General features: G+C 43.0%; 1 protein-coding gene and 1 long non-coding RNA gene across 2 annotated transcripts in view; both read left to right on the top strand.

Annotated features, from left to right (window-relative positions):
- Positions 1–9794: 9794 nt before the first annotated feature.
- Positions 9795–23072, top strand: part of RAD23B (RAD23 homolog B, nucleotide excision repair protein) — a 35702-nt gene continuing 22424 nt past the window's right edge. Inside the window, exon 1 of the mRNA XM_037373064.1 lies at positions 9795–9973. Within this exon, the coding sequence (XP_037228961.1) occupies positions 9908–9973 (66 nt within the window). The 5' untranslated portion in view covers positions 9795–9907. The remainder of the gene's footprint in view (positions 9974–23072) is intronic.
- LOC119141161 lies at positions 10177–16512 on the top strand. Its single transcript, XR_005101857.1, has 2 exons — positions 10177–15065; positions 15729–16512. It is a non-coding gene; the product is annotated as an uncharacterized LOC119141161 (long non-coding RNA).

Consider the following 23072-nt stretch of genomic DNA (forward strand, 5'->3'; position numbering starts at 1 on the left):
TGCGGCTCTTCCAGCTCCCCATGGGTGGTAACGGGGGCATTGCGGGGGCTGCCGGGACCCCTGCGAAGAGCCGCACCTGAGGTGCTGGGGAGCTCCTCTTGGTCAGAACCTGCAGGACTGCTGGAGGGGGCTGGGCCAGGGGCAGGAGACCCCCCTCCGGAGGCAGCAGGCTCAGCAGCATGGCTGTCCTCGAGCTCCGATGGGCCTCCCCGCTGCACTGTTGCACGGTGATGTGAATGAGGCGCTTTACAAACAGCCTTGCGGCCGTGCTCTCCACGTTCTGTGGTGGGCTGGGGGGAGCCGGGGATGGTGAGCAGCTCCCTCTCACTGGTGCTGCAGCAGCGGGTGTCACGCTAGAAAGGGAAGAGAGGCCACGGTCACTGGCTGGCCCGGGGAGGGGTGGAAGACATGCCCAGGCCCCCCCAGAAGGAAAGCCTCCCCGCTCCCCAGGGCGAGGTGTCCCCTGCCAGCTCACCTCTGCTGCTGCGAGCGCCCCTCCTGGGTGCCCCGGCTGCCTGAAGCTGGCAGGGCCGGGGGAAACCCTCCGATGGCTCTGGGTCGGGCACCGAGAGCTGCACGGAACAGCTCCCTGAGCACGACACCAGCACCAAGGCCTCGCTCAGCACTCCACACCTCGCCAACTCGCTCAGCTGGAGTTTGGGCATGAGCCGGCTGGGTGAGCCTTGGTGCCCACTTATAAGCAGCGAGGAAAGTGTGGTTGCAATGCATTGCTCGGGGATGTCATAGTCCAGGTGACATCACATTCCATAGCCATGGGGCTCCTGCCTTGGCAGGGCACAACACTAGGGTGATGCAGAGAGCAGCTCCACGTCATGACCCTGCATGGGAAGCGGGATTTGATCCACTCTGAGAAACATACCATAAAAATGGTGTTTCATGGCATCAGTGGTCTGACAGAAAATCATTCACTGAAAGCTAGATTGTTCCTCTGACGCATGGTCTCAATCCATCACTCGGGGACATCCCAAAGGGTGATCCTCGTCCGCAGTGCTCGCCCCACTACACGCATCTGGGGTTACCGCAGCACCAGTGCCCCCTCCATCCCACCGTCTCTTGTCTTGTGCTTGGCATGGCTGTTTCACACTAGGTACTGAGGCCTCGGCTGTGTCTTCCCAAAGCCCCATCAGGTCGCACTGGCTGAGGCAGGCACCTCCAGGCACAGGTGGCAAGAGGGTACCGCCTCGGTAACACCTCGTGCCTCCCTGGGCGGCTGCAGGGCCAGGTCCCACAGGCTCTCCCCACACCCCAGCACTGCTGGCCAGCCCTCTGGGCTCCTCTGATTTCTCCCATGGGGTGTCATAGGCAGCACTTGGCTTAATCTCAGCGAGTTTCTCCTATTTTCTCACCTACTCTGGGTTGGGGGGAGATGGGCAGGGGTGATCCCCTCCGCTCAGCACCCCTGAGCCCTCATCCGGGAACTATGTCCTGTTTGGAGTCCCAGACAGGATTTACACTGACAACCCAAAATGGCTCAGGGAAGGCCACCGAGACTGTGCGACTGAATTACTTGCTCTGAGATGAGGGTCTGTGAGGCCACAGTGGCTCCACATGGAGTAGAGGAGGGTTTGGGGAACCTCACAGTACAACCCAGTGCCTATCAGAATGGGATCAAGTTGATGGGGATAGGGTCTTCCCAGCCGTCCCTGGCAGGAGGGCAACAGGCAGGGACATTAGCTGAAACTAGAGAGGTTCAGCATAGTAAGAAGGTGTAAAAAAAAAGGAGGATAATTAAGCACTGTAGCAGGAGCCAGAGGGGCTGTGGGATCTCTGTCCTTGGAGGTTTTCAAAGTCTGAGCAGCAGGGTATGAATTCATTCTTGATCCCACTCTAAGTCTGGACTAGAAGCTATCCACTTCCCTTGCAAATTAGAATGCTTCTGTGGTCTCTGTGACCTAGGAGTTAGTATTGTTTTACACATGGCTTTACGTGGACAGAGTAGCTGCATATACAAGTGAATTCTTGATGAATCCAGAGGACTCACACTCTCCAGCTGTCAGGTTACACATATGCTAGGAAAGGAATGTACTGCAGCAGCTACATTACTCCACAGCAGATGGCCTGTACAAGCTATGAACACTGTGACAAAACCCTCAGAGCACAGCATATTGTTCTCTTTTATCTGGCAGTCACGATAAAAAGCAAAGTGTTGGAAAATGCATGCTTAAAATCAGGTAATGCATAAATCCACAGTCAGGTCTCTACAGAAAGATCTGTTTAATTCCTTATATCACACTGGAAAAGATTAGTCTGTGTGGGGCAGTACAACCGAGACCAAATTTGTTTAAATGCATTTTAACTGCATTTTGATTAAATTAGAATACTTTCAGATAACCACAGCGATGACTGTAATATGATTAACGACTCATACAAAAATAAACTGATCTAATTTATTCATAGTAGGTCCAGTTAGACCTGTAGGATTTGATTCATTATTTTCCAGATAAATATTATTCTTGGAATCAATATTCCAGATTAATTGCTGCCAATTTCTGATGTAATTTCCCTAGGAGCTTTTCATAATACAAGCAGCAATCTATTCTGCAACTGCTCAGTCCAGCCCTGAAGTTGGGAAGACCCTTACTGTAACACTGTCAAATTGAAGAAATAGCAATGGGTTTCCATGGCTGACCACATTATTTGCCATTTTAATGTGTCATGCGATAATTGGCCACGCTTTGGAAATATTCAGATGCCTGGCCTTTCCATAGCAGCTCTGCAGAGCTACAGAAGGCCAATATGCAGCTTGCAGCTTACATTTGTGCTTGTTGTTACAGCACAGACAGGGCCAAAGAGAAGACAGAAGCTCGAACAAAGCCTATATATTAAAATAGTTGGCAAAGTGTCTGCACTCTGAAACCCTGTAAAATCCCCCTGCAGCAACAACAGCCCCTACTGCTAAAAGATCCAGCCATCAGATAACTGCCTTCAGAGATACACATTGGCAATTGTCAAATACAAATAATTTTTATTCCCTTCACTTTCAACTTCCCAGCACTCCAAAGAAACCAGAGATTAAATAATGAAACTTTTAATGGATAAAAATACTTGTGCATTTTAAAATAAACTCTCTTGAATTATACAGAACTCAGTACCTTTCTCTTGTCACTGACAAGCAGTCTTCATGCATATATAGATTTAAGAGTTTAATTCTGATGCCAAGTCAATAGCCTTTTCCAGGCACTGACACGGATGGGCTAAGCTTCCAGAGTCACTAGCTGTGACTGTCACAAGCCTGGAAGATAACATCTGCTTTAAAATACTTCGGGCAACATGCACTATGCAGCCTGGTATTCAACTGCAAGATCCCATACGGCCTTCCTTGGCAAACCTTATATCCCGAGGCAGCAAAATGACACTGATATGACAGCAAGAGAGCCTATAAACAAACAAACGAAAATACATATGAAGGGGTTAGATTCTAACTGCAGGTCCAACACTGGCATGAAGCTGGACTGTCAAAAGCAATGCTCTAGAAATAGCTCTCAGTGGCAGCATGCCTTGCAGCCACTCCCTCAGCGGAGATTCCTCTCCCCACCCATTGTCCCTTGCTTCCATAATAAACAGGGTAAAATGAATTATGACTTCAAATTAGAAAGTTCATATACTTACTATAGTTACTGACATAAATCTCTGTATAGGTGAAAAAAATATAAAGTCAAAGGTTTTGCTACTGAATGAGAAAATTTTTGATACTTTTAAAGAAAATTTGCACATCAGAGTCAGCTGAGAAATCTTTTGCGTGTTTCCCCATGCCTGGTACATGATTTTACAGATGGGAAATATCATATAGATATTCCTAATGCAATTAATCCACCCACATAATTACTGTAATAAATACATAAGCCTGTCACTATGATAGTCTAATGCACTTGCCACGCTGTTATGTTGTAGCAAGTTCCCGGTATTCTTGGCAGCTGTTTGAATGCCAATCAAGCTAAAAGATTAACAAAAAAAGCGCAATTGCTCTCAAAACAGAAGACCCCAACTGTGAATCCCTACTTAAAATATAATTTTGGTCCCCTTTTAGCACTAAAGGCTAAATTTTGATTTATTTCATTTTGATCTCATACGAACTTTTTGTCAGCGTGTATGAACTACAGGTGCTTCTGTACAGACCCCAGTGCTGACATCCATCATGTCCAAGTGCTGATGGAAACTCTAATGGGAATGTCCACGCTTCTGGGTGTGGTGCTGGAAATACACACAATGATTTCCCTCATCCAAGGGAGTACCACTGCTTTGGAGCAGGATTTCTCCAAGTCTGATGGCTCCAGTCCCTTTTGATGACATTTGTTCAGACCTTGAGGCCTGCAGACCTAAGAGGTCACTGGTAAAGCCAATAAAAAGTAACATCCAGACCCTCTTCTGCCTGCAGCTGGTAGTGTCTGAAGTAGTTACAATTACCTTGCTGCACATTACTGCTTCTCCACGGTCACAGCCTAATACCTCATGGTCTAATAAGCTGATTAACCCGAGCAGCTGATCTTTGACAGATAGTGTGAAGCTGCTTGAGTTTTGTCTTGCACAGCAAATGAGAATGACTGTGGAAGGCTGGTAGCGGTTTCATACCTCAAGTAAACCTCTGAATTATTCCTATAGTGAAAGAAACAGTGCTGCCAATGGGAGACAAATAAAGCTCCTGAGTGCACTGAGAATTAGATTAAGGGTGAATTAATTTACACTGTATCAATTACTGCAAACTGGAATCTAAGTACCTGTTTCACCTACCCTAGAGACATGCTTGCAGCTGGTTCAGCCTTCCTGAAAGGTGCACTTGTGTTCTCTGTTAATATATGTTAACAGAGAAAGTGAATGGGAGCACTGCACAAAGGCATGTGGAACTGAGACCAGTCAACTCAATGGAAAATCTCACCCTAAAGGAAAAAACCCCACAACATCCTAGGACACCTCACACTAATTCATACCCATTTTATGTTAACAGCCAGTGGAAAATGCCTGCTTTCAAAATTTTTCTGGGATAGGTCACTCGAGAAAGGTATAAATGCTGCCTTTCATTAAGGGTAAGGAGGGAGCTCTTCATGTTACCACCTGCCAGTCGCTCTGCTGCTTTCCCTCACCTCCCCGTTAGCAGTGTGTGTGTGTGCTTCATTTGATCCAAAGCCCCTCCAGAGCGTGCTGCCCTTCTGGAGCCCTTCTACCTGTCTGCCTAAGCAACAGCTCTTTGTAACCACCATCACAAGCTCAAAATCTTGCCTCTTCCTCCTGTATCTCTGCTGCTCATCTGCTGGTATCCAGCCTCACTCCAGCACCTTGGAGTGCTGCCCTCTGCATACCTCCCCCTGGTTCAACATAGCCAATACAAGACGCTTTCTCCACCTTCAGGGCCTTGTGCAGGCCATGCTAATGTTCCCGTCACTTCTCACTTGGTTTTGAAAAGTGAGCATTCACCTCCAAAAGGTCTGAAACATAACTTCTGCTAAGAATGTGCTGCTTTTGGGCAAGAACCATTTAATTCCTTGCTTCCTTAGATTGTCAGTTCTTTGGGGTGAGAACCACCTTCATATTCTTTGTCTGCCATTGGTCCTAATATCTGGGTAGGAATTGTTATGGTTATGCTAATAACGATCGGCAGCCTTAATAACATACAGGTATGTAAGACAGTGGGATGACCCAGGCAACAGGGCGCAGGCACTAACTGCAAGTTAGTGTAGAGACTGAATGCAGTGACTTACCATGAGCACTGACTGATGCAAGTATTTCCCTTGATGTTTTCTAGAAAAATTGCAGAGCCTTTTATCAAGAGTTACTAGTCAAGCTGTAGTAACATACAATAGAGATTTCTGGGGGGTTGAAGAGGTGAAACACACATAATCTGAGGTGAGAACACACAGCCATGTACGCACTGATCTTGTTATGCACAGCCCTGGGCAATGCTGTTGGGTCTAAGGGTCAGTAACAGTCATGGTCCTTGCAGCCAGGAGTATGCTCACAGCTTTGAACCAGTATGTGTAGTGAGAAAATTTACTCTGTGGTGAGACCTTATCTTAAGATGTTTGACTCTCTAACCAGGGTCTTAGCCTCAGGTCTCTGCCTGATGGACTTCATGCATTGCAAGGCCTGAAGGTGTTACTTTCTCAGGTTGTCAGGCAACCTGTCTGTTATCCTGTCACTGAACATTTTTCTTGCTTAACTTCTTCCTCTTTTTTTCCATTTATGATACAGTTTTCTCAGGTTCCAAGGCTGTACTTCTTCCATGACCAGTAACTGACTACTAGTAAACTTTTTAGAGCCTTGGGGATGGTCTTCTAGCCCACACCCATGTTTTCATGGTATTTGCTATTACCTTATACTTCAACTGCACATCATAACATGGGACACTGTTACAAGGCTTCTTTTCACAAAGTAAGCTCTCACAACATATCAACAAACAGAACAGACCCTGGTCATCTGGCCTCACAAAATTAGCATAAGGACTGTGATGTATTACCAACATCAATAAAACTGGTTTTACTGGGCCACCAGCAGCCGAGAGAATCAGGTCTTTGCACATTTGCTGTAAATAAGCAGGCTTCCATCAGACCTGTTCACTCTCAGCTGTCAGATCCTCCTTCCATTAAATGTAGCATTACCAAGAGAGACTCCAGCTGCTAGCTACTGTGGGCTCCACAGGATGTATATACACACTGAGGATGTATATACACACTGATAAACTACCAGCAAGACCCTAAGTTTTGGACAACTCTTCCAGTCAGAAAGGGAACAGCATTGATTCATGTCCCTACCTCTTTATGGTTTAAATGTGCACATCTTTCCAACTTCCAGAAGCACTGATGTTATGTAAAGAAACATGGCTGCAGGGAAAGGTGCACCAGAGGCACAAATACTTCCAAATTACCTTACCTACCATGTTTTACTTTCACTGTATTTTCCTCCCCCTCTGCAAAAGCCAGCTGTAATTAATGGCTTTGCCTAGTAACTTGTAAGACATGAAAACATGCACCTGTATTTGGGAGACAGCAGTCACTGGGGAATCATGGACAATCAGAAAGAGCTGAGCAGGACAAAGCCATGGTGGTATGAAGTTGGAATAAGTGCATCAGAGATATCAAGTTACTTGGAAACAAAAATCCAGGCATCCTGAAAACCGAAAGTAATCACTGCAGGCATTTGCTGTAAAAATGTCTTTCTAACTTTTGGGCTTCATTTCACATCTCTTTTCAAATGAATGTAAGTTTTTCTTTTTGCATAGAAGAGGTTTGTGTTCTCACTGAGTCAGCATACAAACTGTTGTAAATGAGGTCAGTAAGTGTGATACCTCAGTCTGAACACAGGGCGATTTCCCAAAGTACTTCAGACACAAAATGAAAAAAAACCCCAAGCACTGGCTGTCAAGGAAAGCACTATGAAACTAAGAGTACTTTGGGAAAAAAACCAAAACAATCCCCAATTCTGCAACTTCTGGGAAGCAGCCTCCAGAAAGACCTGGAGAGTCAAGCTCTGCCACAACCAATCTTACGGACCTGAAGAGGCTGGGCTACAGGAAACACCAAGAACGGGTTTCCTTAATTTAGACACCATATAGTGAGTCACCTTAAGCTGCTGTACCACTCAGCTGGGGGGTGAGGGGGAGGTGGGGGTGGAAATCACAGCTTTTCTTTCTTATTCTATTTGCTCAGAGTTCAAATAAATGGCCAGGAAAACTTCATCTATAGCAGTTCACAGCTTTTGGAGATGATTCCCAGTTATGATGAGGCTTTTACAAGCCCTCACAATAGGGCTAAACTGCCACCAAGTAAACGAACCCTCACCCCACCACAAACGTGGCATAACTGTTTCGTACTATAACCAGCAACCACAAAAATCAGAACACGTGTTTTACATTTAATATATTCTAAGCAGAAAAGAGTAGAGAAACTGACACAACCCTGCAGCACAAGGTACTTTCATTTGCATGTGAAACTCAGCACCTACATTATGCTGGACTACTGAATGAAAAGTTTAAAAAAACATCCTTTTATCTGTGAAGTACAGAATTAGAATTAGTACCAGGGAATAGTTAAAGTGAACAAGCAGCATATTTTAACTTTTAACCACCCATGTAAAAAATAGCAAGTGATATTTTATCTCACGCCTCTCTCTTTTTTTTTTTAATGGCTCTCAATGCAATGCAAGCAAGTTATTCTGTGCTGCCAAGAATGCTGGATTCCTACTAGCAACACTCAGCAGCTTCTTTTTGGTTGCAAAAGCCCTAAGAGGCTTTTGCTGTCTAGCAGCTGTGTGTCAGAGCCTGAGGTGGATGATGACAGAAGCAGCACCACCAGCTGCGCGTGCAACATGTACACATTTGTACACTCCTGCAGGAAGAGGTGTCTCCCACTTTCCCTTTGTATTGCAACACAGCTTGCTGGCCCCTGCTGCACTGAGCTGCTGGTAAGAAATTGTTATGAAGCCACCTTTACTGTAATAATGAGATAAAAGATGTTTTTTTGTTACAAACACTATGTTGACAATGTGGATGAGTAGAACTTCTCAAGGCATTGCACAACACTAAGACATTTAGGGTATAATTTCATTACAGTATTAAGTTAGCCTAACATCAGCATCCTCTTTTGCAGAAAGACAGCCTTGGTTACAATGAATACGTATGCATTGGGAGATCCCACACCCGCTGACGGAGGAGGTTATAAGGAGCTGTAGCAGGGATCTCTTAGCAGTGTAGCTGGCTCAACTTTAAAGGTTATTTGTAGCAGGGCTGTCTCTTCACTGCCAAAGGAGTATGAGGGGAAACAGAGGTTAGTAACTCATGAAAGCTAAGTGCTGTTGAAAGCAGCACTGGTGAAATTGAGACACATTGTCCCATCCACTGCACCAGCTTCTGTAGTAAGCAAGTAGCCTCCTGGGGTGTCCATTTGTATGCACAGGATCGAAATGAAGTGGAAATGGTAACGCAGAAAAGATGATACAGACTTCAGGAAAAGCAGACACCTTATAAAAGTTAGTTATAAAGATTGAGATTACTACCACAGAGAACTAGTCTAAACTTCCACAGCATGTGCATCTTAAGGCTTGTCATGATCTAGAAGACATTTGGCCTTCATGCAGTTTGTCCTACATGTAACAATACATCATTTTTTAACAACTTGGGGGAAATCTTTCGCTGTGCTTAACTGGAGATTTGCTCTGGTGACAGGAAAACCTCCTTTCCTGACATGTCATCTGAGGTCTCCCCGCATCAGCCAACACCAGTAGCAAACTGCACCCATGTCATGTCGAATGGGCTCACCGCCTCACAGCATCACGGCCTTCAGGCCCCCGCGCCCCCTATAAATTCGTGTGTACGTACGAACAAAGGGTTAACAGCAACATATACGTTTATATAACTTATATACCGTGTGTACGTACGAACAAAGCTGTTAACCGTAAACTTATACTTGTATATAACTTATAGAACAGTAACTTACACGCGCAGTCACACACCCCCCTTCCCGGGAACTGCCCGCCCCGCCTCGCTCAGACCCACCCCGCCCCACGCCGTGCCTGCGCGGTGAGTCCGGCACCGGCCGCGCCGCTCCCTGCGCCTGCGCGTTACGGGCGTCTCAGGTGGCGCGGAGGGCGCAAGGCGAAGGCGGGGCGGAGGCGGGGCGGAGGCGGGGCGGAGGCGGGGCGGAGGCGGGGCGGAGGAGGGGCCGAGGAGGGGCCGAGGTGCGCCCCCGCCTCTGCTCCGCCTACCGCCGCGCCGTGAGTGTGACTGGCAGCCCGGGGCCGCGCGGCACTGGTCGAGCTGTTGCTCCGCCTCCTCTGCCGCTTCTTCTTCAGCGCCTTCCCCTCTCTCTCCCCCCCCCCCACCGTTCGCTTCTGTCGCTTCTCGTAGCTGACCTGTCCAGCTGCGCCGCGGGGGCCGGAGGGGCAAGCAGCTGCAGCCGCCATGAAGATCATACTGAAAACGCTGCAGCAGCAGACCTTCCGAATCGACATCGACGTCGAGGAGACGGTGTGGGCCCGCGCAGGGGCGGCAGGCGGTGGGGGGCCGCGCTCCTTCCCCACCCGGCCCAGGCCTTCCCCCTTCCCAGAGGAGGCAGAGCGGTCCGGGCCCTGGTGCTGGGAGCTTTGCCCTGCCCAGGGGCAATGGGCGAGAGGGGAAAGGGCGGGGGGGGGGCGCTTGCGCTGGGGAAAGGGCGGGCAGCATGTGCCGGGGGGAGCGGTCGTTGGATCCTCATGTGAGGGCCGGTGTTTTGAGGGCGTGATGTAGTGGTCGCCCAGGAAGAGTTTGGGAGGGGAGTGGGGCCGGCTGGGCGTTGGGAGCTCCGCCGTGGGGGAAAGGACCGGGGCCCCTCGGCGGGGGAGGGGCGGACCCCTTTCGGAGGGCCCGACCTGTCGTGGGGTGACCCCTCTTACTGGGAGCGCAGAGTGGTCTTCTGCTGGTTGAGAGCGACCTTTCACAGCCGGAGGAGAGGGGCCGTTGTGGCCTGTCCCCCGACGAATGGACATCCCTCCTTCTGGGGAAGGATGACCAGAGGGGGGAAGGCAGGGTAACTCACGTTGTGCGCTGGAGCAGAGGAGCAAGAGGATTGTAGAGCAATAAAATTTTTCTTTCGGGAAGATATGTGCCCACCGCACCCGTGGTTTAGTGGGTAACGGGATAAAGCAGTAATCTGTGCTGTTTTATATGGGGAGTCCTGGGAGTGGGTCATGTCCTCTTGGGGGGGGGGGGGGCGTGCAGCAGAAGGAAAATGTGCTTGCTCCCTACAGATTCCCCCCGAGGAAGGAACTGTCGGGAGGGTTGCAGGGCTCTTCTCTGCAGGAGCGTGTAGCAGAGAGGAGTTAGAGAGGAGCTGGCGAGCGTTTGCTCTTACATGCATCTGTGTACACTTAGGGAGGCGTATACTGTTGTGTGATGAAGGTGGGTGATTTTGGGAAGACTATTGTTTTGCCTACAGTGTGAGCTGCAGTGATTAATCTGTGCTTACGAGGTGAGGGAGTGCATGTGAGACTTTTGGTAGCGGCTGTAGGGTGAATGAATGTTGGTGTCTCCTGCAGAGCAGGTGTTTGGGTGTGTGGTGAGGTTTATGAGAGTTAGTCTGCCTTACTGCCAGGTTGCAGTGTCTGTGTGTCTCTGTACTTCTGAGACAGGGAGGGGGGAGAGGACATATTTTGGTTGTGGGCGAATGTTTTCTGTTCGGCACGTTAGAGTCTGCTGGAAAATCCTCAGGGAAAGAGAGTGTTCTGAGATGAGAGGAAGGGCCTTAAGTGAGTTTGCAGGTTAGAAGTTCCCTTGTCTCTTGCTTGAAGATAGATGGTTGCCTCTGATAGCCAAGTCCAAACATCCTTGTGGCTTTATTTTGAAAGATTTGAGGACTTCAGTGTCTGAAGGTATGTCTGCAGCATACATACTTTCACTGCCCAGATGTCATGTGAAACTTCTGGAAACTAGGGAACATTGCATCTGCTTTTATAAAGTCTGTTGGTTTACCCTCTTCCACTTCCATCTTAAGAAAAGTAAAGGATGACAGGTAAAAGTCAGACTAAGGGTCCGTTTGGTTGAACGGTATGGCAGAGGGAGATGGCAAATTTGTAGCAGAAGCATGTGTTAGAAACCTTGCAAGTATTTAAAACTTTGGTCTTGTTACTGAGAAAAGCCCTGTTTCCATCTTTTTTTCCAGTTCTTATTACTCAGTAAGGTCCTGGGAAATAAAATCAAGGAGAGGACTGAAGGAATGTTGCCAGTCAAAAACACCCCCTTAGCAGCTTATGAGACAGCAAAATACATTACCTAGGAATTGAATTATGGGAAATTAGACTGCACTTTCTGTTTATAAATGTAGTTGCTACAGTAGTGGCTCAGTAACTGAAACAAGAATGCTTCTCACAAGCATAATACTTCAGTTTTTATCTAGGAATGGGTGGTAAGATAGAGGAAATGGGGGTAGGACTTCAGGAAGCTGTTTTAAAGTGAGCAGGGTGAAGCCTTGAATGTATTAGCTGTAGAGGTGTGGAGGTGAAAAATGCATTTAAATGTCCTTGGTCTATTTAGACCAAAATAAGTTTTAGAAAATTATTAAGAAGTCCTTGTTGAAAGTTATAAATTGTATAACTTAATAAGGAGAATACTTGAGCCTTCAGTTAGAAACCAAATTGGTCAAAATTGGAAAATGCTTGAAAACGTAATCTGTTAAGTGTTTCACAAGTATATGTTTGAAAGATCTCAGTATGATTTTTAAAAATCCTAATTTTATCTAAATAAGCATTGGTTTCTTAGGTTAATTTCCTAACATCTTGAAACAAATGTGTTTGTTCTGCAGAGTTCAGTAAACACTGCTTTTTAGTCTTTGTGCTATATCTGTGTGTGTGTTTCTCTGCTAGAGGTAGGCTTGTTTACTTGGATCTGTGCCCTGTACTGTGACAAGGCCAAAAAATATCTAGTTGTGATAGGCCCAGGAAACTTGTTCTAAAATTGTTTTCTGGTTCTAGCACTTCCTCCCCTTATTCTCAATAGAAAACTGAATCTGAAGAGACTTGATGTTATAGTGCAAGGTAGTATTCTAACAACAGTTTAAGCTTGTAACTGAAAGCTGTCATTAATGGTAAAGAATATTTAAACCTTCCAGTGAGAATTTGAAGTAACGTACTTTGTGATAAGTAATTAGACTTGTTACAGCTTTTACACAAGCAACTGATTCTTTTTTTGCTGCTTAATCAGACAGTTAAAGTTCAGAACATGCTTTTAATAATGTGACTTCAGTTTTAGTTTAGTTGTGGTTTAAAGTAATGGCCATCTGGGTATTGTGACTGAATGAAAATTAGACTTGAAGCATTAGTAGTCTTGCTTGTGGAAGTCCTAGGTGAAGACTGAAATGTTTTGGCTGACTTAAAAAAAGATTTAGCTTCAGGCCCTATTATTTGAGAAAGCTTATTATCAAATGAAGAAATCTTTGCAGGCATGGCTGTCTTAAGTTCTGGCGAAAAATACCTCTGGAGTGCATGTGAATGAAATGTCGTGCTCATCATGCTTTGTAGAGGAGTGGATTTACTCATGTCTAGTGTTCTGAGCTGTGAGTGAGGCAGTTCCGTACTTGAGCATTCAGACTTCCCCAGGATAAATGAAAGCATGCATTTATATGCACAACCTGTTTCTTGTGTTTGTTGGCTGACTGTGAGAGAGTAAATATATTAGACATTGTGTTAGGAGCGGATAATGAGCTCTGTCTGAAATTGATGCAGACCTGTGTAGCCACATCTGTCTGAGGTGGTGGTGACACTGTAAGCTTCTAAATCTAGTGCTTCTGTTGTAGTTATCGCTATGTACATGTGAAATAAGCTTTTAAAAAATCTCAACAGCCATTCTTCATTTTCTTTGGGAGTGAAATACCAGTTGAAAGTAAGTCTGTCTTGTTCCATTTTCAGCTTCCCTGTGCTGATAACCTAAAAACCTAATTGTCAAGAGGCAGAGAAGTGCAAGGAATATTCAGGATGTCAGTAGCCTTTTGGCTGCAGTCTGTGTGTCACCTAATACTGGCTTTCACATTCCTCTATGTCACTACGCCTTTGAACACCCAGGAAAGGCCTGCTTGTTTAACACCCTGTCAACAGGACACTTAGTTGTGAAAGTTTGAACTTGTGTATGTTCTGGTACATCCTTAATATGTTTATTGTTAAATGTGTTTACGGGGATTTTTGAATGCTAATGTTATGCCCCTTTGGTACTGGAAGCTCCTCGGTTTTAAGCTTAGACATTTAGGCTAGACATTTATGTGTCTTTTTGCAATTACTGAAAATGTCTTGTCAAGTTTGTTAATACTCAACTGATACTCACTGAAGCTGTACTAAATGTGTGGGGAGTATGCTCCAGCAAAAATGAAACAGGATCCAAAGGGTATGTAGTAAAGAAAAAATAATTCATGTTTCCACATAAAACAGGTATACTGCAGGGAAAAAGAGGTGCTACTTATAATTTTTCAAAAGACAATGTCATAGAAAAGAACTTATATTTTCTGATATGTAAGAGGTATAAAAAATATTCTGACTTTGTAACAACAAGGAGGTGGTACATGTAAGGGAGGCACTTTTTAATATTTACGTGGGTGCATCAGATAAAATGACAAGCTCCTCTCATTCTCTTCAGCGAGTGCAGTGATAAAATTCTCAATGAGGGCAGACTATTGTCTGAATGGGCAGAGTATGATTTGTGAACCCATATGAAAGCAAATACTATTCGTGAACCCACAGGTTTTTAATTGGTTACGTTTGTTTGTATCTGTTGGGTATATTGACAGCTATACTAAATCAGCTAATACAAAAAGGAGATTAGTATTGAAAGCCTATGGAATTTTAAAGCATACTTTGCATCATCAAGTGTTATTCTGACTGAGGCTAGGGAAGATACATGGAAACAAATAATGGGTTGTTGTAAAAAGTATCCAATATATTTCTCAGAGCTCTCCTGGGAAACTGGGCTTCTGTTAGAAAAACACCCGATCTGGAAGTGTGAGTGAAGAATAAGGTTTTAACACAATCCAATATGTAGGTGAATGAATTGTAAGTAGCAGTACATGTATCTCATTAGGAAGTGTGTTTTTCTTTTTTTGTGAAGATACAAATATCATAGATTTAGTTTTGGTCATTGTAGTTTTGCTCAATGTGTACTTTATTGTATTTGTTAGAAGAATTAACTTAAAACAATCCTGTAAGAGCTAGATGACCTCCTTCCTACATGTGTTTCAGTGTAGATTAATCCTGCAGCACTTGCTGCTAAAAAGATCGTTTTTACATTTCTCTGAGAGTTTATAATCTTAGTGTTTAGAGAAGTGCCCTCATGATCCTGTTCAAAATCCAGAAATAGCCTTCTAGTTGTCTTTATGTCTAAAGTCCTGATATTTTTCTCTAATTCTTCTTTGGTTTTACAGCAGGTGTCTTACTGTTCTTCTAGAGCATTCTTATGTTGCTCTTGTATCTCCTAGGATTTTATTGGCGTGTATATGTGCTTTTGCAGTCATAGGAGGTGTGAATTTGAAGGGCCTGTACTTTCTGCTTGAGGATTGATAGATGACTGCAAAAATTGTAGCTTCGGAGACTACCAGACTAAGAGTGTCAGGGAGTATTTACATTGTTTTTTCATTATTTTTATACTTCGCAGACTGTAGCATTTTCAGGTTATGTTCTTTGAAAATTCATGTTTATTTTATTAACTGTCGGGGGGGGGGGGGGGGTTAATAGTGCTTTTCTTCTGTAGCTAGTTTTTTTTCCCTGTTTCCTGGCTAGAGTTAGAATTTTCAAGCATGGGAGGTTCTAATTCCTGCCTGAACAAGGAATATTCAGGAATATTTTCCTTAAATCTTAGTGAGTGTTCTAACATAATTTGCAAAGGACTTTGGGGGGGGGTGACACAAATTCATTAAAATTTAATAAAAGAAAGGTTAATATAGTATAAATTATGAATACAACTAATTTTATTCATATTGGAATTTTACGGGTTAGCCATTTCTCAAATGCATTGGCTCTTTGACCATAATTTCAGAAGTGTTTTATTTGGAATGTTCTTATCCAGTTTATCTGTTGGCAAAAGTTAAATTTATACTCCTAATAATTTATCAGTATTACAATTGTATTATGAGATTATATTTCTCAACAATCCAAACTTCCCTGGACCACCATTCCCAAGGTGGCCAGTAAACTGAGTAGTGTATTGGTTGTATGCACTTATGGATAGCTCTGTACATAATTGTGTCTTATATTTAAAGTCTGTTTTGCAGGTATGATTGGTGAGTGAAGATATCTGTCTTTGATATGGATAACAACAACAGGCTGGAAGGTGATCCCTTTGGAACTTAAGGAGAACAGAGAGTGCATGATGAATAAAGCAGAGTATGAGCAGATGACCATGCTACTGTCTGCAGTCTCATTACTGTTCTTGTGTGTACAAGGGCGTATGTACTGGCAAACCTTCTGAAAGTATTTTCCCTGTATTTCTGAAACACAGGAAAATACTTTCCTGAAGGTACATTTATAGGGCTATGTAAACTTATAGGTATGGAGGAAATGGCTGCCAGTGTCTTCTTCCACCAAGATTTGTATCTTTGACCACTGATCCAGGCAGGATACGTGGATGGAGTAGACTCACTGAGACAAATTACCTTTTATTTTACAGGATATAGTCAGGTGCAGCATGTCTTATCTGGGCCTGTAAGGGCCAGACAGGAGGCCTCAGTGGCTCTCCTCTGCATGTTACCCTACAGGGAACGCCAAATAAGCATTAAAAGAGGAAAGGGCTTGTGACTGCTGTAAGCATACTGAGTTGGAATATGGTCTACAGGCTAACTGACTCTAGTTCTCCCTGTCTCTGTTGTTCCCTCTGGTTTTGTACCAGAGGCATGTTAAGATCAGGGAAGGGAAGAACTGGGGCTGAAATTCTTACCCCCATCCCCCCAGCTTGAATATCTGTGTTTCACACCTTGTATTTCTAACTTGTTTTTTATTTTGTTATCTAAGTGAAAGGCACTAATGCATATCAAAATAAAACTTGTTCTACCCCTCCAACTGGTCTGTCAGTAAGCAGTATTGGGGAAGGTTTTTTATGTGTCTTTTTGCAATTACTGAAAATGTCTTGTCAAGTTTGTTAATACTCAAACCACTATATTGCTTTTACACTTACTATAAATCAGTGGAGTGTATCTGTGTTGTAAAAATGGTATGCTTAAAGTACTGGAGGGTTGTTTATGCTAATCAACATGACAATGCAAGAGTCACCGCTCAGAGAATGTAGGCTTGCTCCTTAAAACAAACCCTTGTGGGTTCATAGGGAGCACTCAAAACTGTCAATAGCTGCATCTTTCTGCCTTTTATTTTTTTTTGAAAGGCGCAGGTAGCTGAGGGTTTTTTTTTCCTGTTGCTTAAAGCTCTGCTTTATGTTGAAATCTGTGTGTTCATGTAGTTAGTAAAAAGCAGTGTGCTGCTGCTCTTTTAGTCACTATTTAGCATCAGAAACTGGCCCTGGTGTATCCTGTTTTAAACAGGGCTTAGATCAATTTTGAAATGAAGGGTAGAAATGTTTAGAGGCCAACTTTGAGATCAGAAACAAATTGCCCAGAGATCAACAAAATGAATAGCAGCAACAACTAGACTGATAAACTTCACCTAAGTGTAGATGAGCTCAGGTTTGGAGAGGAAATTAGAAAGGCAGAGGTAATTGCTCAGGAAGTAAATGTCAGAGCTAAATCTGGATTTGTACCTTGCCAGTTCCAGACTACCTTCCAAGCAATGCTGCTGCTTTATGTGTATACAAACTTCAGCAGAGTAATTGCAAATAGTAAATATAGAAGTTTATGAATACTTTATACTGTCTGTGAGGCTGTTTTCAAATATTGGAATAATTTTAACTGCCTTGTTCATTTGAGTAAAAATGTTTATTTTTCCAGTCACACACTAATGTCGCAAACCTGACTGGTTCTTCACAATTGCGGCATCTGTCCTGCCTTTGGGACACAAAGTAGGGCAGCTGTCTCTTCATGCAACCACCGTGGTGGGCTTCTGATTAAATATGAGCATCTTGTTTAGGAAGACAGTGTAAGAGATTACTGTTAAGTGCAGGTTTGTGCCAGCAAAATCTGCTTTTATTATTTGTAGGGAGAAGTAGCTAGAACCAAATGTGTTCTTATCAGTAAAGCTACTATAAAGCATTTACTTAGGAGTCGAGTAGTTTATTATCCTTTGGACATTTCAGTAGCAGGCACAACATTAATCTGTTGCTGATCATGGAATTCGACTAAGGGTAATAAAGACTGTTGCACTAGTCAGTTTGTTGCTTCATTAGCTGGTTTATTGTTCGATACAACTCATTGGTCTCACGTGACTTTGAGCAATGTCTTGTGTGGCAGTTACTATACCACGTTATTGTGTGGTAAATGTTTTCAAAGGCATTGGGAGGGAAAACTCAGGAATGAAAACTTCCATCTTTGTCTAAATGATGACTTTCCCCAGAGTGAGGGAGAAACCTATTTGGTCTGTTAAAGAAAAGATGGGGATTAGTGGAGAGTTACAAGATTTAAAAACCCTTCTGCTCAGTTTCTTCTCAAAGAGAAACAGTAATTTTCATAGTCCTTTTATTAATTTGATGATTTCGAGTAAAAGTCGGTAGAAACATGATGGAATTGAAGAACACAAAGCTTAATGTTTGGACTCAGCTGCCTGATTGACAGTCAGTCTTTTGGCACTGGGTGTCAAATGAGCCGCATAGATTAATGAGTTGAATTCACTAAAAAATGGAACCCTGGAGCTCATAGATCCTGGAACTTCGAGTAAGAGTGGTAATGCTGCTCTACTATGTGTGCTGGCCACCTACCTGTTCCCAAGGGAAATGACTTTCCACCAGAGCAGGTGGAGGAAAGAGGTGCTAGTAGGGTAAGGAAGACTGAAGAGAAAGATTTAATAAGCTGTATAAATATTTTATAGTGGTAAGCACCATGGGAGGTGGGAAGGCTATTCATGCTTGAATTATACTAATTTCTTCTTATGCTGATGTTATTAATAGTCTGTGTATTAATTTGGGCTGGAAATTGGGAAAAGGCTTCCAAGATCAGAATAAACTTTGTAGGAGCCTTGTGGTAGAAGTAACAGCAAATGATCATACTTGTTTTTAGGTACAGGTTAATTGGATTCCTCATGAAGACAGATTGTGGTGTTGAAGGCGGAAATGTGGCTTGATGTTGAAAGCGGCCCTTCTTAGTTTTATATTTATTTTCTGTAGAGATCTCAAATTCAGAAATTTATCTTGCCTGTGTAATTACAAATTAAAATTGATTGGAAGTATACTGTTCACTTTAGTAGGAATTACAAAATATATCTTTGAATCAACTGATACTTTTTCTTTTCTGTTTTAGCTTAGTATATAAGGTAGGAGGAATGGAAATTGATCTGTGAGAGGGAAGGGAAGGAGTCTGCTCAGTGTACTGAGCTATGGGAGCTACTTGCCTAGATGGAACCCAGCATGCCCTGTTTGGCTGGCTTCAGTAACTGTAGGGAACAACTAGGCAACTTAGCACTACAGGTTCATGTAACATGTTTCTAGGATGCCCAGCTGGGATGCAGTTAGGGACTGGTATCTCTCTGGAAGACCTCATTTTTACCACTTAGGAGTCAGTGAGCTCTGACTCGGTTAAAGAAATGTCGGGGCATCTATTCTTGAGGACACTGTGTTCAGTACAATCTCTGAACAGTAAAAAGTTTCACAGCTAAATGGATAGGGGGCAGAAGAAAATTGTCTTAAGTTAGCCTCTGTGGCATAAGTGTGCTGATTCTGAATATTTAAGGTCTTTGGAGATTAATCGATGCTCATTCTTACAGGTGGCGTCATAAAGTGTGGGTTCCCTTTATTCTGCTGGAAAATTTATTAGGGCAGAAGAAGAATAGGTTTCTCTGAGGACTGAAATATGTTTTGAACTCTGATGAGGTAGAATAAAGCTAAGTAGCCTGGAGGTGTGGTTTATGGATTTGTATTTTTGAGAAAAATATCATAATGTTATGGATGCCAAGGTTGACTATCTTAAACCTGCTTTCTAAGTTTGACAGATAACGTGCTGGATGTGCTTTCCCAAAATTAATTTTCACTTACTAACCTTGAACTGATGGTGATGCTGATGTCTAGATTCTGAGTGGCCTAATTTGCTAGAGGCAAAGTTTAGGCTGTTGCTCTTTTCAGCAGCTCACTGTACCACTAGCTGTGCGATGCAACTGGCTTTCTGAAGAGCAGTGAGAGGGCTTCTGCCTTCCTGAAAAAGCAGCATTTCCAGTTTCAATCTAAACGAAGGTGGTTCAGGCTACTGTGTTTGACATACAGATTGTGTAGGGAACTTGGTCTTTTGTTTTGGCAGAACTAAAGGCATGAGTATCTTTTCGTTAGTGGGTGCTAAGTCATCAGTCATTCTAGTTAGAACTACAGGAAGAAATTTTATGCCACTAGCATGTTACTGTAAAATTGGATGTATTTGCTGTTATCTGTTCCTTTTTTTATTATGAGAGTTAGTGTTGTATCCTCTGCAAATGAAGTGTTTCTGGCCACTTAGGCTAGGCAGTGATGAAAGCCAAAAGAAGAGGCAGGCACTGTTTATAAAAACTTATTTTAGCCTAAGTGTTTCTTGAATTTCTGCCTGAAACAGGAAAATGCTGACATCTGCAGCTGACTGCATTCTCTTGCAGATTCAAGTGGTTAAGAGCTGCCTTAAGTACAAGTCCGTTCATTTGTTCCTTTCAATGGGTATGACCACTTAGGTGAATTCATTTGAGTTACGACAGATTCGCTTATGTAAATTACTATTCTGTATAAACAGCTAAAAAATGTTCTGAAATGTATTTTCTGGAATTGACTATTTTGTACACTTCCTGTTTTACAGGAATAATCTGAACTATGTTACAGAATTTTTAGTTATTTGGAATTTCTTACGTGTTAAGTTACTGTCAGTCACCATAGCACAGTAGGTACCTCTTGAATGGCAAAAGTTTACAGAGTGAATGTCCATTTAAAGGAGGCCTATGTTAATAATCTTTGCCTTTGCAAATGGCAGTGTGTTTATGGGTGTAGTTAGCAAAATACTGTAAGTCAGCCGCGCTATGTTAAGCCTAAACTTAGTTTAGATTTTTGTAAACTGTCAGCTGGAGATATGTGTAAGAACTGAAGTAGTTTGTGTTTGAATTTAGTATATGATCTCTTAAACTGATAGACATATATTGCAGAACCTGAGGGTTCATGCAATGAAAGCATAGCTCTAGACAGAAGGTTTTGGAAGAGGGCAGCGTGCCAGGTCACTTGCAGTACATCAATCACACTGTAGTGTGGGGAAGCACCACATGTGAGGTGCACAGCAAAGGCAAATGAATAGCTGTAATTTTTCTGTCAGTATTTCACTATAGTAAATATCTTCTTTGCATGTATCCAGTTACTGTATAGTAATTAACCTGTGTGTTTAATGTGTACTCACCTGCACTATGACATTTAGCTGTTCAGACATTTTTGAGAGAACACATTTTGGTTTTGTCCCTTGTAGGAAATACTAGTCCAGAATAAAACTCAAACAATAAAACATGAGGAGAACAAAGTAGATGTTTGAAACCAGTAGCTTGAGTGCAGTGGACATGAAAGAAGCCTGAGGTTTTTTCCCTCAAAATAATCATACCTGCTGTGACAAATAAGGTGACTGTGAAGGAAAGAAGAAGCTTAGAAACATCTTCAAGTGATTAATACAGGGGCATAAAATATTAATAGGTAAGCAGTGTGCTAAAAGGTAGGTGTTTGAAAACAGAACAGGCTTTTAGCATGATTTAGGGTTAATTTGCCCTAGTGGGTACAGGACGCTTAACTGGAGTTGCCAGAGGTATCTGATGCTTTAAAGGTCAGGAAAAACTGCTTAATGGCTTATCCATGACCTAAAGAGACTGTTCTGTTGTCAGGTGAGTGACTTCCAGAGTTAAATAATTATTGGGGCTGGAATTAACAGGTTTTTTTTTTTTTAGTTTTCAAGAGAATTTCAAGGAAATACTCTTTTAAAATAAATGTAAATCCAGAGATGGAACAGAACAAACTCTTGTAAGTGCATAAGAATGATGATGCTATCAGAAAATTATTATTAAAATGTGTAATAGTTTGACCCTGCCTGTGACAGTGAGCTGTGGTTAATTTTGCTGTGGAAGAGCAGCTGGCTGGCTGGGGACTGATCCTGAAGCTTTTGACATGTGCTGGGGTGGCATGTGTAACAATCATTCCAAAAGCATCCTTCCTCCATCTGCTGAGGAAAGAAGGAGTTGGCTTCCTATTTTAGTGTAGTCTTATAAGGGTGAAGTCATATGTTGTGTTCTGTATCCTTGTGGCTAGTGTTATAAACACCTAAGGTGTAAGTTTAGAGAAGGGGGTTGATTCTGCAGGTCTCCTTTGTTGGGTCACGAAGCTTGATAAAACAAATGCTCTGTTTTATGTGTACTGCTGAGAAGACGCAGCTTCATTGTGAGTGTTAGTTTGGTTTGTTCCTGTTGGACCAGACATCCAAATTGAAAGGATTAGCCTGGTAGAGAGACTGATGGGGAGAAGAAGCAAGGGGACCAATGAAGGAAAAGGAGAGAGGTAATACAAAGGTCTAAGACTATGTTAACAGAATAACAACGTGAAGCCAGGAAACATGACTGGCATGTGAAATAGATGACAGATTTTAATTATACTGAGAATCGCAAAGCTCAGCTGCTCACAAAGTATTTCCATTTAGCACCAGAAAATATGTTTCAGTGTATTTAGTACTCAGGCAACCCTAGTAGTGAGCTGCAGCTTTAAAAATTAACAAAAAATGGAAATACTACAGCTACCTGTGACACACATAGTTGCCAGTCTGTTAACTGTTAAGCTAAACATATTTTCACATGCTCAGTTGCTTAAATAGCTAGGTATATGCATCTCAATTACAAGGTTTCATAAAAAAAGCTTATGAATATTCAGAGAAGAAAAAAGACACTTCAGAAGATGGAGTTAGTTTGTAGTAACAAGTTCATGACAGATTGGTTGTCTTTGTTTTAAATATACTTGGAGTGTCTGTCAGGAAGCAAGAAGTATGAATGTATACTAGCAGTTTGTCTTAAAACATGATTTCAGATGTATTGGTACAGAAGTGCTTCTACAGGAACATTGTTTATCTCCTTGGGATAGCATTATTTAGTCTTTCTGGAGAATACAGGCATTCTGATATGTGACAACTAACATCTTGTGAGCTAGTGTATGTGTTGCTCTGAAAGTGTGGACTGTGGCAGTGGTTTGTCTAAGTAAGTAAACAAGACAAAATGGTTTCTTATGTAGGCTTAAAATTGCTATGTAAAGCTCCAGAAATTTTGGGAGAGGGGAAAGAGTTACCTTACCAAAGAAATAGGCATTCTGTGAAGAGTCATCATGATGTAGTAAGCCATGAGCTGTGCATAGAATGTGTGCCCCCAGCAGTGAGGGCAAGAACCAGGAGGGGGTAATGGGTCAGTAGATAAAAGCATTTTTTTTGTGCAGACTTCTCAGTTTTTCACTCCATTAGAAACTTGGACTTAAAAGATTTCTCATGGAGACGTTACTTATCTAATTT

This window comes from Falco rusticolus, chromosome Z (genome assembly GCF_015220075.1).
Source record: "Falco rusticolus isolate bFalRus1 chromosome Z, bFalRus1.pri, whole genome shotgun sequence".
NCBI lineage: Eukaryota > Metazoa > Chordata > Aves > Falconiformes > Falconidae > Falco > Falco rusticolus.